Below are 16,807 nucleotides of genomic sequence, written 5' to 3'. Positions count from 1 at the left end.
TGAAATGTTTCCGCAAACTGACGCAGGGCTGGATGTGCTCATGAGACCATCCCAAGACACCTGGAACACAGCCACCTTGCTAACTGACTGGAAGAGATCCAGATTTGTGCCCATTCCTATGACGGGTGACCTAAAAGATTGTGGAACTTACAGAATATTTAAATTAATATTACATACAAGTAAAATTTTGCTGATGATAATTCAAAAATTGGTTACAGCAGTACCCTCACAGGGAGGTATCCGAAATTCACGCCTGATTTACAAGAGGGCTTGGAATAAGAGAGATAACTGGTGTCAAAGGGATGTTGGCTGAAAGTGGGGAATATGGGAAAGATGCTTGCTTGGGTTTTATTAACCAGGCAAAGACTAAGTGGACCATAACACATGATGATAACATTGAGAAGACTAGGCCTTCCAGAACACTGCAACGTGCACATGTGGAAACTGTACGTAGATAAACCAAGAGGCAATCATCCAAACAAAGCAAAGGAATACGGCATGGTTTATAATCATGAAAGGTGCATGTCAAAGTTATATATTCCATCATACTGCTTCTATCTGCATGCTGAGTAAATAACCTGAGAATCCCGACTATATGAATATGAACGTGTCATCAGGATCGGAGGAAGGCATGTATTGTGCTCTGATCCATGGTGGCTGCTCGAGGGGAGGAGAACTGCGTTCCTTAGAGGTTTTGAGGCTGTAACCTGTCTGAAGCAGGCAGCCATAACTGTCTTTTGAGGTGCCCCTGTGTGGCTCCGGCTAGTATTCAGGCACTGAATCATCTGTGCTACCAGAGACCCGAGCACTCATTTCTATTGGTAATATTTAAAGAACATTTAGGTTTGGGGTGAATTTCTATCATATTTTGTTGTAATCATCTTTGAATTTGAATAATATGAAAGTTTAAAATATCTCTTTTCCTACTAACCATGTAGTTTGTGTAATTTGTATTCTGTTGGCCCAATTATTCAAGTGAAAAGGATGAAGCATATCTAGTGAGAGAAACACAAGAACATAATGCATAGTTGTGATACAAAAATATCCATGATGCTGGTTATGGAAGTCTGTGAACTCTGTGCCCAGCATACTAAACAACAAAAGGCAGCTCAGATTTCAATTAAGAACCAAATCATAATTTTCCTTGCATGACACAGAACTTCAAAGACTACTAATTCTTATACCAACCACCATGATTTTTCCAAGTGGACCTAAAGGTTCAAATTTGGCTTGATGGGCCCCTTTGCTTCTTCTTGGCGAAGAAAGAAACAAGCCTGCCAACCAGGCAGTTACATTATTCGAAATTCCCTTCCAAATGTTCTTTAGCAGAGGAGATGGGTCAGCCAAGGAGGCATCAGTTCCTCCCCCAAAAGCTGAAACCAACAGCTTTAAGCAGCTACTTCCAGCTTTGTTGGCTGAGCACCAGACCTCAGCTGCTTTCTTCCAGGTGTGGATGCCTCACGAAAGGATAAAGATGGGAAGTTGGCCAGATCGAGTTTGGGATTTCATGGGAACAAGAACAAGCCAAGAGAACAAGGAACAAACAGTATGCATATTAAAGGTAAAATCTTGTGGTCTTAAACATCCTCATTTAAAAAATACATTAGCATTTCCTGGTTAGAGGACAGTAAAACAACAAACACAAATGGCATTTAACGTATTGACACCTGCACTGAGTGGTCCCTGGAGGAAGACCCACAAATACCAAAAGCACAAGCCAAAGAAATTCTGAGACCTCTGTAGCTAAAGATTTCACTAGCATGTAAGATTATACAAGTTCCCCCATTCACCTGTGGGAGAGAGAGAGTCCACATGTCTTTTGCTAAAAGGTGTAAAAAGAAAAAAAGAGAAAAAAGAATTCAATTCATCTGGCTCATGATCACGGCAAGAACCTCCCCTGAAAACATATGGTATCAAAATCCTCAGCCACATCTAAACCTTCTCAAGCACTCAATGATTATGTAAAAAGTTCTAGAAATCCAGGTACATTCTGGGTCAAGAAACACCTGGTCTTCTCTATACTCTATTTTACTATGGGTCACCTCAACCGGCTTCTATTCCGTACACTTCTCTTCTCTCTGTCTCTCTCGGTGGTTCAACACAGTCATCTTATTGGATGACCTCATGCCAAGGCTATGGTCAGGCTCTGCTCAAAGTCCCCCCCCACCATCTCTAAGTTAATTTTGGAGTCTCATATTTATTACTTCAAAGGAAACTATGAAGACCAAGGAACAGAATTACCAGGTTTCCCCTGAGAAGCCAACTGCAGAAATAGTAGTTTAGAATGCCTCACCGAACCTAAAATTTGCCAATCGCTGCCCTAAATGGAAGTTTTACAAAAACAATCTGGACACAGTATTTCCTTACTGAAATTCAGAGATTTAGCCTTCTGTCAGAGCTTTTCATGGGCCAGTCACACTGTGCTGACACACAATGTTTTTCTGAGTTTTAAGAGTAATCAAACAACTGTTTGCAACCACATCAAATAAAGATAAAGAGACATTAAGTTTAATGGAACTATATTTTTTAATTCTTAGTAAAACATAAAAATTATAAATAAGACAGCCTATTTGGTAGAAGAACTTTGCGATGAGTACTTAAGGAAATTTGTTGATGTTTCACCCCTCAAAAATAAATTCCCCAAATTTCATCAACAAATATCACTCATATTGAGCCAGAATACAGTCTGAGGAATTTAACCTTGCAAGCGGTTGTTCCAAGTTTTTGGTATTATGCTATGTGTCCATGGCTTGTATCCATCATTAAACTTGCTATGCGTGAAAGAAAAAGAGAGATGCAGTAACAATGATGCAGTAGAAGAAGCCACCGTGTTATGTGAGCCACACCAGCCAAAGATGCAATATTCTAACTTAGTGCTATAAACTAGTTGTATTTAGGTAAATCACATAATTTCTGGTATCGTCTCCTATTACGGTCAAGAGGAGCCGGGGTCTTATAAATTGGTGTGTGCCCATTTTAGTTGTAAATATTGGTATCTCCCCCATTTGGAGGAAAGAAGAGTGAAGTGCATGCAAACAACGGGCCCAGCAAATTAAAGAACCACGCAAGGACCAGCCTCCAGGACCCTGAGACGAGAACTTGATGGTCTCTGGCTAGCACCACCAACTTCCAGAACGGGACTCACAAGAGAAGTTTCCACATAATTGTTGTTGTTGGATGCTATGGAGTCAGTTCCCACCCACAGCGAGCCTGTGCACAGCAGAGGGAAACACTGCATGGTCCTGTGCTGTCCTCAGAATCACTCCAATACCAGAACCCATTGTTACAACCGCTGTGTCAGTCCATCTCCCTGGGGGCCTTCCTCTTGTTTGTTTACCAAGCCCGATGTCCCTTTCCAGGGACTGATCTTTCCTGACAACATGCCCAAAGTGTGTAAGATTAAAGTCTTCCCGTCCTTGCCTCTAAGTTCTTGCTTCTGACATGGCTTACTTTTATACCCAGTGCAAAGGTAGAACTGACAAATCCCCAAGTTCTAGGCTATGACACTTTATTTGCATACCCTACCCCAGTGACTAGAAACGAGTGACTGGGTGGGAGCTGCAAAGACTATGGCTAGTGACCCATTCCAAATAATGTCACTTCACCTGAAAAGGACACTGTAGATATATTATTTATGAAGGGGCACTGGGTGCACCAATGATTTAAGCATTATCCTATTAATCGACAGGCTGGCAGTTTGAATTCACCAGCTCATCTTCAGGAAAAAGATGAGGCAGTCTGCTTCCCTGAAGATGTAGAGCTTCCGAAACCCCAGGAAGCATTTCTGCGCTGTCGTACGGGGTCACTCGGATCGGAAATGACGCGCCGCTCAACAGCAGCGCTGGGGGTGCGGCACAAACTCTCTGATGGTCCTCCACGCCATCACAGCACAGCGGAAAGAAAACGAGAGATGCAGCAAAGTTAGGAAACTCAGATTCTTGTTTGTTCACTTTAGAAAACTAAGTTTTAAGTGTAAGAAAATGAAATGTGGCCAGGAAAAAATATCCCAATGAAGAAAAACTGGACTTGACCATGAGGCGGAAATGCCTTTTCTTGCCACTGACATTTTCTCTTCCATCCTTTCGAAGGAGAGAACTTGCTTTGCTCTTATTAGGTGTTGAGTTAGTTCCAATTCGTACGGTCTCTACGTACAATAGAATGAAATAATGCCTGGTCCTGAGCCATCGTATTAGCAAGACACCCTTTTCTCGGACTTGTCCCTCCTGATGATGCAGCCAAAGCACAGGAGATGAAGTTCCACCATCCTTGCTTGTAAGGAGCCTTCTGGCAGCTCCGTTTGCTGTTCTGGCAATCCATCGCATACCTAATGCTCAATGCAAATACCCCAAGTCAAATAAGCCATTCTTCTTCCCTCTTCCTTATTCCTTTTCCAGCTTTACATGCAAATGGAAAATGTCATGGCTCCGGCCAGAGGCCACTTTATCCTCAGTGACGTTTATTTTTGTTTCTTAACGGTTTAAAAAGATCGCCTGCGACCTGTCCAATGTATTGCATCCTTTGATTTCCTGGTTGCTGCTTCCAGGAACATCAATGGCTAATGTAAGCAACATGAATTCCTTGACAATTACAATCTTTTCTCCGTTTATCGTGATGCTGCTTATTGGTCCGATTGTGACGATTTTGCTTCCCTTAGGTTGAGATGTACAGACCCAGCAGGCAAGGTTGGGTCATTCCTCAGAGTAGACCAGCCGACTGTCTGCTTCAGAATGGCCGTGATCTGGTCATCGCAGCTCACAAATGCCCTGGGTATCTCTGAGTTCCTCCTCATTTTGGGGGAGCTTCTACTTATTCTACAGTCATACATCACACTTTCCACACGCCCGTTACAGAAGGATGCTTGCAGCTGTGTCTTCTCATTTGGAGTTACCTACCATCAGCAAATGAAGGTCCCTAGAACTGTAGGTCAGGCAGAGGCCAGGCAAGTGGACAGTCCAGAGCCAAAAGTAAACATGTCCCAAAGTCAAAACAGGTCTTGCTTTTGTGAAAGCTCAGTCAAAGCATGTAGTGAGAAATCACTACATTAATCACTCTGAAAGGGTGTGTTTTTGAAGGTCAGTAGACTATGCCCCACTTGAGTCCCACCCTCTGGTAAAATGCAGACTCCAAATGCGTTTTGCCTTAATCCTATCCACTAGCATAAGAGAGAAGTCCTTCCCAACTGGGATCATAACTACTGGTATAGAGGCTAGAGTTCACATTAGCCCACAGACCAAAACCCACAAACAAAACCAAACTCACTGCCATCCAGACCCTGGTGACTCCTGGTGACCCTATAAGACAGAGCAAAACTGCCCCTGGGGATTTGTGAGACGGTGAGTAATTATGGGAGTATAAAGCCCTGTCTTTCCCCAGGAGTGGTTTCGAACTGCTAATAAATACATAGCTCCTAGAGTTACAAGACCTCACATAGCAAGGAATACGGCTAGAAAGGGCATGTGTAATTAATTGACTACATTTTAGTATGCTTATTATGCTATACTAAAAAGCTTATTAAAAAGTCCCTGCCATCATTTAACTCATAGTGACTCTCTAGGACAAAGTGGAATTGCCCCTGTGGGTTTCCAAGACAGCTACTCTTTGTGGGAATAGAAAGTCTCATTGTTCTGCTGGGGAATGACTGGAGTTTTGAACTGATGACATTGACTGGCCCAACTCATAACCCACTATGCCACCGGAGCTCCTAAAAAACACCTCTGATTACTACTTATTTGCCAGGATTGGGAAAAATATATAGTGATCACATGGGACATATAAAAGCAGATTTTCATACCTTTCATGCAGAATCTGGTATGACTTCTGACCTTTCAACTCAGTCAAGTGCTTAGTCATTGTGTCACTAGGACAGCAGATGAATTATAAAGGGCCTTGGAAGTCCGGCAGAATGTGTTAGGAACTAGGTAGCTCAGAATCAAAATGGCATGCTTCTGGACCTGCTTGTCTTTCCTATACTTTGACTTCTGAAAACGTTTAGATGTAGAATGACCTTAATTTACGATCTAGACCACTCTTTGACCTCCTGGCTCTGATATCCTCACACATGGCTTTTGCAGCACAATGTTTTAGAGGCACTCCACCTCTAGATCTTCTCAAATGCAAATCTAAGTCTTTTGACCTGAGGGACTTTGATATGGCCTCCATAGGAACTCACCTTTCCACCAATTTGCCTGGTTCAGGCCTACTCATCCTTTATGCTTCCATGTTAATGTCATTGATGTTTGAAGGCCTTCTCTGACCTTCCTAGCTAAGGCCCTCTGACAGCTTACAATTACATATCTATTTGTGATATGTCAAAGAAATAAGACATCTGTTAACTAGAAGCACCTGAGTGTTATTTCCATAATTTACACTCTTCCCTCTTCCAATCTTTGCTAAAGGACCTATTTGAATTTACAACCAGCCCTCTTTCCACCCCAATAGACCCACATACATTCCCCTATTCACTTCCTTATTTGCTCTAGATTTTTTTGTTCCATTACAACATTTGTAGGCTTCTAATAACCCATATCCTTTACTTAGATTTATCAATCGTGCTTTTTCTAGAGAAAACAAACTACCTATGATCATCATGCCATCATCCTTGGGCAAAGTGAGTACAAATAAAGAATAAATGCCTGTTTTCCTGAGGGTGTTAGTTATAGACATTTACCCATTTTACATTTACACGATTACTTCCTGAGTTCCTGAATTATATTTATATAAACAACTATGGAGTTTGATTGGAAATGCTTAACTCTTGGTGTGAGAACACTACCCTCCACTTTTATCATTCCTTCTGGTTCCAAAGTCTTGTTTCCCGGGAAGAACGACAACTTTTCATTTCTCAGCCCTTTGCTCCTTCACCAGGAGCCCAGTGGTACAGTGGGCTGCTAACCCAAAGGTCAGCAGTTCGGTATACACTAGGGGCTCGTGGGGACAAGATGAGGCTTTCTACTCCCGTGCACAATTTCGGCAACCCAGAAGCAGTTCTACCCTGTCCTGTGAGCTCTCTTGGACCCTGGGATGGTGACTTTAAGCTCTTCCTCACCCACTTTCGCCCGGCCCCATCCTGACCCAGTGTGCTTCCACAGTAGGACCGGTCCAGCGCTGGTAGAACGGGAAGAACGGGCTTGGCCCAGCGATCTATACCCCTAGATCTGTACCCCTAGATCTCGCCCCTCCCCGCAAATTACCTCCCCTACCGACGCAGAGGACCGTCAACTTTTATATTTACACTAGAAACGCGTTTTTGTGGGGTTGAAAGGAAACCATTTCCCCTCCCCGCCCCCCTTTCAACTAGGATCCGCTCCCGGGCTTAGAATCTGTGTGTTTACACTGGCTTTCCAGTGCTGGAGTTGAGCAGGAATTGATTGGCTCGCTCGCAGCCCGCAGGCTCCGGGCTCCCGCCCCGCCCCGCCGGCCCCGCCCCGTCGCTCCCGCCCCCCGCGGCCATCTGCTCAGGCTTCGGTCCCTGGTCTCCCACCAGCCCCTTTCCCCAGCCTCCTTTGGGCGCCGGCCCCGCCCCCGGCCCCCTCCCCCAGCTCCGGGCGCAGAATCTTCCCCGGCCGTTGCCCGGGAGACGAGCCGATATCAGGCAAATAGGCATTCGGGAAAGAAAAGGGGGAAAAGCTGCAGGACAGGCTGGTAACAAAGGAGCCATAAACGCAACCCCCAAATGGAAGGTTGGAGACGCGTCTGCGAGAAAAACCTGAATTCGAGCCAGCAACCGCCCCGGTTTACAACGGGGCGGGGGTCGCAGTGGCCAGGCAGGGTTAAAGTTGAAGTAGGGAGAAGATCCGCAGCCTTCAATGAGCTTTGAGAATCGCCGGGATGGTGGTGTTGGATCAGCCCAGTTAGCTTTGCAGTTGGGAACTCCGCTAACATTAAGAGACTGGAGTCCTTGGCGGCGGTCGGGGTCTTGGGCCGGGGCAGTGGACTCCTTTAAGGGTGGTAATACGTTTGTTGGCAATATGCAATCCTACGGAAACCTCTATACATCGATTCTGGGGAATATGACTTCGTGACTGAATAAGACATCTAAAGGAATTGGACGATGGGAAGACGAAGCTTCACGAAACGCTGTTCAGCTTGGTTGTTCTCAAAGAAACGTTTGAACAAAGGGGTATTGACTCGAACCAACCGCCTTTCTAACTCATGAGTAGGACCCATTTCCCTACAATGGGCAGAAAACACCAATGTTTGAACATTCAGAGCCAGCACCACCAGGAGAAATGATTCTCTCTCGACTGCTTCTCACCTCCATAAGCCAGAGTATTCAGGTCAGAATCACCAAATGTAAACGAGAAAGTTGGTCTATTTTGCCTCGAATGAAATCTTTAGGAGCAAAAATGTAAGTGGTAGAGAAATGCGTATTAGGCTGGATCCTCGACAGCCCCCACACCCCCATCCCAGAAGACGTTAAATCAATGCCTGTCTTTCATACACAATAACGTCTGCTACTTAGGTGCCGAGTGGTGCAGTGGCAGAGCTGCTATCTGTAAAGCAGCTTTTCCTTGAACCCCAGTTAGACCTGGGATGTCCCAGGGTCTTGTTGTCTCTTCACTTGCAATTCTCCCTGGAATTGTAGTCGGTAATCCGGTGGTTGAGAATTTCTTCGCTGCTTGCCTCCCTCCCTTCCCGGAGCACACTCGCGTGCATGCAACCCTCGCAAGCAAGCAAGAGAGTCCATCCAATCCTAGGATAGTAGGCTGCAAACGATCCCTGTTGACGCGAATTGCATCCCAACTGTAAATATGGATCCGTACACTCGAGGTTGGGTCTCAAGTCACCATAAGGAAGACTAATTAAGTCATTTCTTAAAGTGACAAAAATGTGAACAGTTTGGATCGTTTGTCAATGACTCTCACTTTATATTTGGGCGGGGGGGGGGCACGGAGGGAGGCAGATCACGCGTTGGAAATAGCTAGAGAGGAGGATTTGAGAAGTGCTGGAGCCCATAGCAAAATATTTTATTTCTTGATACTGGAGGCGGGGGAGGGGACGTGGATTCGGCTGCTTGCATTTCCCACATCTGGCCTGCAGACCTATTTCTAACTAGCAATCTCATTTGCTGAAATTCGATCTCTGAGGTTTAAATACCTTTCAATTTGGGGCGATTAAAACTGTTAAAAAAAATAAACCCTTGAACTATTTGAGGAACCAATATGGAACATGGAGAAAGCAAACACACAAATCCCAACCATTGTTTTTAACACTTGCGCGCACGCACGCACGCGCGCGCACACACACACACACACACACACACACAAACACACGTAAACACACGGGAAGATGGGGGAGGGGAGAGAGCGAAGGGAGACAGACACCGACGTAGCCCGACTGGAGTCACAGGGAGTCAAGTTAACGCTTTCTCCGCCCCCAAACCAAAGTACTCCCCCCACCCCGTTAATTAATTCCAAGCAAAGCAAGCCAATCAAGTGATGCATTATTATTTTCAAGCAGAGGGAGGCGAGAGGCATGTATTTTTTAATTGATATATTTATTTGGAGGACGTTAATTCTCCGTCTAAGGCTGATTTTCAAACCGTTTGCAAAGCGCGGCTCCATTGTTCGCCCCGCGCTCAGGCCCCGCCCCCTGCTTTGTGTGCGGCGCGCGGATTGGCCGACGCGCGCGGGGGCCGCGTCAGCGCCCGCGAGCCCATTCATCTGTGCACTTGGGCGTTGGACCCCGCATCTTATTAGCAACCAGGGAGATTTCTCCATTTTCCTCTTGTCTACAGTGCGGCTACAAATCTGGGATTTTTTTTACTTTTTTTTTTGGAAAACTACACTTGGGCTCCTTTTTTTGTGCTCGACTTCTCCACCTTTTTCCCCCTTCCTCCAGTGCTGCTGCTTTTTGATCTCTTCGACTAAAAATTTTTGATCTGGAGTGTATTTAATCGGTTCTGTTCTGTCCTCTTCACCACCCCCACTCCCCCCTCCCTCCGGTGTGTGTGCTGCCGCTGCCGCCGCCGCTGCCGCTGCTGCTCGCCCCTTCGTTCCACAAACCCGAGGCTCTTTGTTTCCCCCTCTGGATCTGTTGAGTTTCTTTGTTGAAGAAGCCAGCATGGGTGCCCAGTTCTCCAAGACTGCTGCGAAGGGAGAAGCCGCCGCGGAAAGGACCGGGGAGGCGGCTGTGGCCTCGTCGCCTTCCAAAGCGAATGGGCAGGTAAATTCTACCTGTGGTTCTGGTTCTTTCTTGGGTGTCTTTCTCTACTCTCGGCGCTTCGCTTTCCCTCCTATTCGCGCCCGAGGCGCCCGTGCCTGGGAACGTGGCCCAATTGCATTCTGAAAGTTGGATGGATCGCCTTAGCCTAAATTGTCCATTTCTCATAAGAGAGTGGCTCCCGGAGCCCAAAGCAGTGGTTCTCGGAGACTCCTAGAGAGTTCTTGGGTACACAGGAGGGGAGAAGCGATAAATTCGATTAAAATGGCGTGGCTTAGAGCTTGGCTGAACGTGACTAGCGAAGCGCCCCTCGCCCCGGCCAGCTTGCCGTTGTGTTTGGGGGGCACAATGGTGTTTGGGTGGCACTGGCGTGCCTTTGCCGAGATTGGATTGCCTTCGAGATTTCGGATCTGGTTTGATTGTGGGTAGGGAAAGAGAAGGGGGGAGGGGGCGTTGTGGGGATGGCGGTGGAGAAAGGCAAAGAGGGAAGGGCTGTCTTATTGTAAGCCGCCCTGGCGGTGTGCACTGGGTTCTTGGAAAGGTGGTTGACTGGCTGGAACTGGGCAGGAGGTTTCGGTACCTTTCGATGGGGTTTGCCCAGTGCCCTAAATCTTGATTCGTAGCTGTCTGTGGAATCACACACCCATCTGACTTGTACATGGTGTCCCTGCTCTGGGAAGACCCAGTTGATCCCTAGGGAACGTCTGCAGATGGTTGAAGGGAGGCAATTTCGTTTGTATTTTGGTCATGATTGTACGTGTGCATGGCGCCCCGACCACCCGCGAGGGGTTGCCCTGGCGCTACCCAGACGCTGCCCGGGTGGCCACGGCTGGATGAGCGCAAGAGGTCGGCCATGGGTGGCTGCTTCGCAAATACTGGGCTGGCTCCCCACCACGCTCCTGTTACTACAGCAGATGCTGTGTGCTACTTCTCCTGCCTAGGTTAACCGGGCAGGGCGAGCCGGGAGACCTTCAGCCCGTTAAAAATGCAAACTGAGCCACCCGGGCGCGCCCGAGCTTCGCGGAATCACCAGCGAAAGTGGGTGTGGAGGCCGAGGCGAAGCCTCCCCAATAACGGGTATCCCCCTGCCTGGTTGGTTGTAGCCCCTTTGGAAGACCGGGAAGCCACCTGAGCTTTGTTTGCGGGCTCTGCGCTGTGCGATCCGGGGCTCGGGGGCGCCTCGGCCGGCGGGCAGGGCCCGGCTGGGCAGGGCGGGGTGGCCGGCGGCCCCGCCCCTCCGCGGCCCGCTCCGCGCGGTGGGGGCGCAGCGCCCCCTGCCGGCCCGGGAGGGACTCGGGCCTCCGCGCGCGCTTTGCAGGCAGAAGGGCTCGGGTCCCTCTGGGAATAGCTGGGCGAATTGCAAAGGCCTGCAGGCTTGCGGCAGGAAAGGGCTGTGTGGCATATGCACAGACCACTGGTTCTGGCTCGGTGCCCCCGCTAAAGGGTGTCTGGCGTGTTTGTGCGAGTCGTGGCTGCCTTTCCAATGCCCTTGCTGCGCACCGTCCGAGCTCAGCTCGTAAGCATTTGGGCGTCCGTTTAATTGGGCGACAGTTAGGTCTTTAGGAAGCACTTCGACGCTGTCTTTCTCGCTTCGACAGCCCTGCCTTCGACAGCCCTGCCCCGTCGCCCGCCTGCCTTCGTAGGTCGGGCTATGCCCGAAGGGGGAAGCAGGGCCCTCTCCCGGGTGGGCACGGGAATGGACGGCGGCTCTCGGGCCGCGCCAGTGACGCTCCCGCTTTCTCTGCCCCGCAGGAGAACGGCCACGTGAAGGTGAACGGCGACGCGTCGCCCGCGGCCGCCGAGCCCGGCGCCAAGGAGGAGCTGCAGGCCAACGGCAGCGCCCCGGCCGCCGACAAGGAGGAGCCCGCGGCCGCCGGCAGCGGGGCGGCGTCGCCCGTCGCCGCCGACAAGGAGGAGCCCGCGGCCACCGCCGCCGCCGAGGCCGAGGCCGGGGCCGCGCCCGCGGAGAAGGAGCCGCCCGCGGAGGGCGAGGCCGCGGAGCCCGGGTCGCCCACCGGCGCGGAGGGCGAGGCCGCGTCGGCCGCCTCCTCGACGTCGTCGCCCAAGGCGGAGGATGGCGCCACGCCCTCCCCGAGCAACGAGACCCCGAAAAAAAAAAAGAAGCGCTTTTCCTTCAAGAAGTCCTTCAAGCTGAGCGGCTTCTCCTTCAAGAAGAACAAGAAGGAGGCCGGCGAAGGCGCTGAGGCCGAGGGCGCAGCTGGCGCCGCCGCCGAAGGCGGCAAGGACGAGGCCGCTGGGGGCGCAGGTGCCGCCGCCGCCGCCGCCGTCGAGGCGGGCGCGGCCTCCGGGGAGCAGGCGGCGGCGCCGGGCGACGAGGCCGCCGCCGGCGGGGAGGGGGCGCCGGGGGGCGACTCGCCGGAGGCCAAGGCGGAGGAGGCCGCCGCCCCGGAGAAGCCGCCCGCCGGCGAGGAAGCCGCCGCCCCGGAGGAGCCCGGCCAGGCCGAGGAGAAGACCGCCGAGGAGGCCGGCGCCGGCGAGGCGCCCTCGGCCGCGGGGCCCGGCGCGCCCCCGGAGCAGGAGGCCGGCCCGGCCGGGGAGCCCGCGGGCGCCGCCGCGTCGTCAGCGTGCGCCGCGCCCTCGCAGGAGGCCCCGCCCGAGAGCAGTCCGGAGGCCCCCGCGGCGGAGGCGGCCGAGTGAAGGGCCAGTGCGCGCGCCCGCGTCCAAGAACTTTTCTCTCCCCCCCCCCCCCGCCCCTCCCCCGCCCCCACTGTTTGTTTGTTGGAGTGGTGCCAGGTACTGGTTTTGGAGAACTTGTCTACAACCAGGGATTGATTTTAAAGACGTCTTTTCTTTTTCTTTTTTTTTTTTTTTTACATTTATCCCTTTTTTTTAAAGCAGCAAGTTTTTGGTTTTTTTGTCCCCCCTCCTCCCTTCCCCACAGATCCCATCTCAGATCATTCTGTTACCACCATTCCAACAGGTCGAGGGGAGCTTTTCAAACCCTCTGCCTTGTTTCTCTCTCTCTCTTTTTTTAATTTTTGCATCAGTATTAATGTTTTTTTGCATACTTTGCATCTTCAAAAAATGTAAACTTTCTTTGTCAATCTATGGACATGCCCATATATGAAGGAGATGGGTGGGTCACAAAGGGATATCAAATGAAGTGATAAGGGGTCACCATGGTGAAATTTTAAGTGGTGCATGTAATTGCTGAGAAAATGCACCACTAGAAATGATGGTATAAAGACTTAGTCGTCTTCTTCTTTTTTTTTTTTTAAAGAAAAGTTATTACAATGTATTTTGTGAGGCAGGTTTACAACACTACAAGTCTTGACTAAGAAGGAAAGGAAAAAGAAAAAAAACCAACCAATACCCAGATTAAAAAAAAAAAAGATCATAGTCTTAGGAGTTGATTTAAAGCATAGGAACTTTCACTTATCTCATGTTAGCTGTACCAGTCAGTGGTTAAGTAGAATTGCAAGTTGTATAGGCTTTATTGTTTATTGCTGGTTTATGACCTTAATAAAGTGTAATTATGTATTACCAGCAGGGTGTTTTTAACTGTGACTATTGTATAAAAACAAATCTTGATATCCAGAAGCACATGAAGTTTGCAACTTTCCACCCTGCCCATTTTTGTAAAACTGCAGTCATCTTGGACCTTTTAAACAAAAATTTTAAACTCAACCAAGCTGTGATGAGTGGAATGGTTACTGTTTATACTGTGGTATGTTTTTGATTACAGCAAACAATGCTTTCTTTTCCAGTCGTCTTTGAGAATAAAGGAAAAAAATCTTCAGATGCAATGGTTTTGTGTAGCATCTCGTCTATCATGTTTTGTAAATACTGGAGAAGCTTTGACCAATTTGACTTAGAGATGGAATGTAACTTTGCTTACAAAAATGGCTATTAAACTCCTGCTTAAGGTGTTCTAATTTTCTGTGAGCACACTAAAAGCGAAAAATAAATGTGAATAAAATGTACAAATTTGTTGTGTTTCTTTGTATTCTGATCATACTGAGATTTCCGGGTCTTAGGTTAATTTTGAGGATGATCTTGCATGCCATCAAAAGTAAATTTTCTTGTGGTTTTAATCTGAGGTTGTCAAACTCTGAATTTCATCAGCAGCAGGGTCGGGTTGCATTCAGGAAGATCTTAACATTCCATGTCAAATCTGTTACCATTTATCTGCATTTAGTTTTCATTTTAAAATTGAACATAGTACTATTTTTATTGTAGTTATATAGCATGTCAGATTAAATCATTTAAGCCAAACTTGATGTGACCCTAAGACTATTTTAGATGTCTTAATGTGGCAATTCATGAAGCTACATTTTGTCGGGTTCGTCCAGAAACATGTTATACTGAGTACAAGTCTATTTCATCCAGACTACAGATGGGTCATGAGAAGTGGCCAAATGTGTTTCCAAATGGATTGTGTAGGACCTGCCATTGTAATTGCTTAGCACTTAGCTAGTTTCCAAATGATTGCTTGGATTCTGTGTTATGCCATAATAAAACAGGTTTATGTAAAGAAGTAATGGTGTTGAATGGATGGCATTGTCAGTTTATGGGCCTTCGGCATTTGCCTTAGTTCAATAGTTAATAAGCATTTTTTTAAAATGAAAAGTAACTCAGCATCTTGCTAATCAAAGGAGGAAGTGGAGAATAATACATCTATATAATCCTTTAACTAGTTTTTCTGTTTTGTTTTTGCATATATATATATATATATATATATATATATATATATATATATATATATATATATACATACATACATATGAGATTGGCTACTGCTTCTTTACTGGACCGTAAGCTGAACTAAGAGTTTTAAGATGTATGTCAAATACCATTACTTCATTAAATGTACACACACACGAGAAATTGGTACACAGGCCCAAGTCACAGTTTTGAGGAGCAGTGTAGGGTACATGGATGACAAAAAAAACATTCGGACATGTGCTTGTAATTGGAATAATCATAAATCATGGTGCATGACCATTTTTCATCAAACACCCTCCCCGTTTATAAAATCAAGTTAAGTTTGAAGGGTGTGTGCGTTGAGTTAGAGCTTATTGATCTTAAAGTCTGTTTAGAAGTCAAATGTAACCAAAGGACTGCTTCATGGGCCTTCTCCACTGACCAAGTTTCTCCCAGACCTGATAGCTAGATAGCCAAGTGCAGTGCCGGTACATAACAGAACTCAGTAAAAGTGGACTTACTCCTACAAAATGAATAGTCAAAAATACTGTGTAGCAAGCTATTATATATTGTTAGGTTTGTTTTTAATGGCTGAAAGTTATTAAAAATGCATTATTTTTATTTTAATCACTGCCTAGAACCTTTTTGGTGGTATTGATCGAGTGGTGGAATTTTCTCCAAGTGATTAAATGAAATTTGACATATACCTTTTCATCCAAAGTTTTGTACATCACATTGTTTTCTAATGGAAAAATGTTAATAATGGCTTTTTTGTATTACTAAAAATAGCTTTGAGACTAAGGAAAAATAAATAACTCTTGTACAGTTCAATATTGTCTATTAAATCTGTATTGGCAGTATGTGTAATGACGTTTGCTATCGTTACAAAATACTTCCTCTGGATTCTAATAATTATTTCATCCAATTCTTAATGCTTGTAAAATAAAGTTTTACCAGTTGATATACTCAAGTCTGCTAAAATAGGATTTTTTTACAAATCTTATTTTAAAATACAAGTTTTAGAGAAAGTTTTAAAATCATAAGTGCTAATGGTTAGAATAACATCTTCAGTTTAAAGAATTTAGGGGACATGCTTGACATACTCAGGATATAAAATTAAATCCATTGAAAGTGAGCTACCATGCTCATAAATCAATTAAAAACTTTAACCATCGACCTTAGTGTGTAGGAAACAATTCACTTACATCCTCTTCCCCCTCTCTATTAAAACAAGGTTAAAGATTGGGGTGTAGGTTGATTTTTGCACTCATATATTTAGGTAAATCCTTAAATGGCAGTTGGGGAGAGGATTGGCTATGTTTAATGTAGTGCCAGTCAGTTACGGGATGCATTTCAGTTGTGGTTAAATGACAGGGAAAATAAGGTATCTGCTTTTGTGGAATTTACACATTGTGCCATTTCCCTCTATCTTTCTCAACTAAAAGTGATTAAAGCAGGGTGTAACAAACAAGAATTTTAAAATGGTTTTAATCTATTTCCCCAGTCCCTGCTGGGAATTCAAATTTGAGCATTCTTTTGAGGTTCACCCAATAACTATTGCAAACATGGAAAATAGGGGTGTTTTTTCATTTGTTTTGTTTTTTGCAGGTTAGGTGAGAAGTTAACAGCTTTGTTTTAGGATATTCTGTGTTTTAAATATTTTTAAAATATGAGCTAGTACGATTATCTTTAAAAAAATCTTTTTTTAATCTGGTAGTAATGTCCATTTCTGGTGAATTATAAAAGCAATGTAGTTCCACTAATATTTGCAAACGCTCAATTTAAGTTTTTGGTAGGTCAAGGTGAAATTGGTAGACTTTTCATGAGCCCAAAAAGCACTTTGGAACTCCTTCAAAATGCATAAGGAAATCTATTTCATTGTCTACAGCTTTGGCACATAATTCACCAAAATGATAAGCCCTAGTGAAATCTAATCTATCTTAACTCAGATCTATCTGTCTTCAAAGCCATATATCTATCC

General features: G+C 46.4%; 1 protein-coding gene across 2 annotated transcripts; it reads left to right on the top strand.

The window, feature by feature from the left end:
• The first annotated feature begins 9,639 nt into the window (after positions 1-9,639).
• MARCKS (myristoylated alanine rich protein kinase C substrate) lies at positions 9,640-14,109 on the top strand. 2 transcript variants are annotated; one of them, XM_075554652.1, is made up of 2 exons: positions 9,640-10,164; positions 11,914-14,109. In XM_075554652.1, exons 1-2 carry the CDS (start codon positions 10,063-10,065, stop codon positions 12,817-12,819), a joined length of 1,008 nt encoding a protein of 335 aa, XP_075410767.1. In that variant the 5' UTR covers positions 9,640-10,062; the 3' UTR covers positions 12,820-14,109. The 2 variants fall into 2 exon arrangements, with proteins under 2 accessions (XP_075410767.1, XP_075410768.1); XM_075554653.1 differs by lacking the exon at positions 9,640-10,164 and adding an exon at positions 11,477-11,677.
• The last annotated feature ends 2,698 nt before the right edge of the window (positions 14,110-16,807 follow it).

The sequence above is a fragment of the Tenrec ecaudatus genome, chromosome 7 (assembly GCF_050624435.1).
Source record: "Tenrec ecaudatus isolate mTenEca1 chromosome 7, mTenEca1.hap1, whole genome shotgun sequence".
Taxonomy (NCBI): domain Eukaryota; kingdom Metazoa; phylum Chordata; class Mammalia; order Afrosoricida; family Tenrecidae; genus Tenrec; species Tenrec ecaudatus.
The sequence above is the reverse complement of the archived record's forward strand: the minus strand, read 5'-3'. Positions and strand labels throughout refer to the sequence as shown.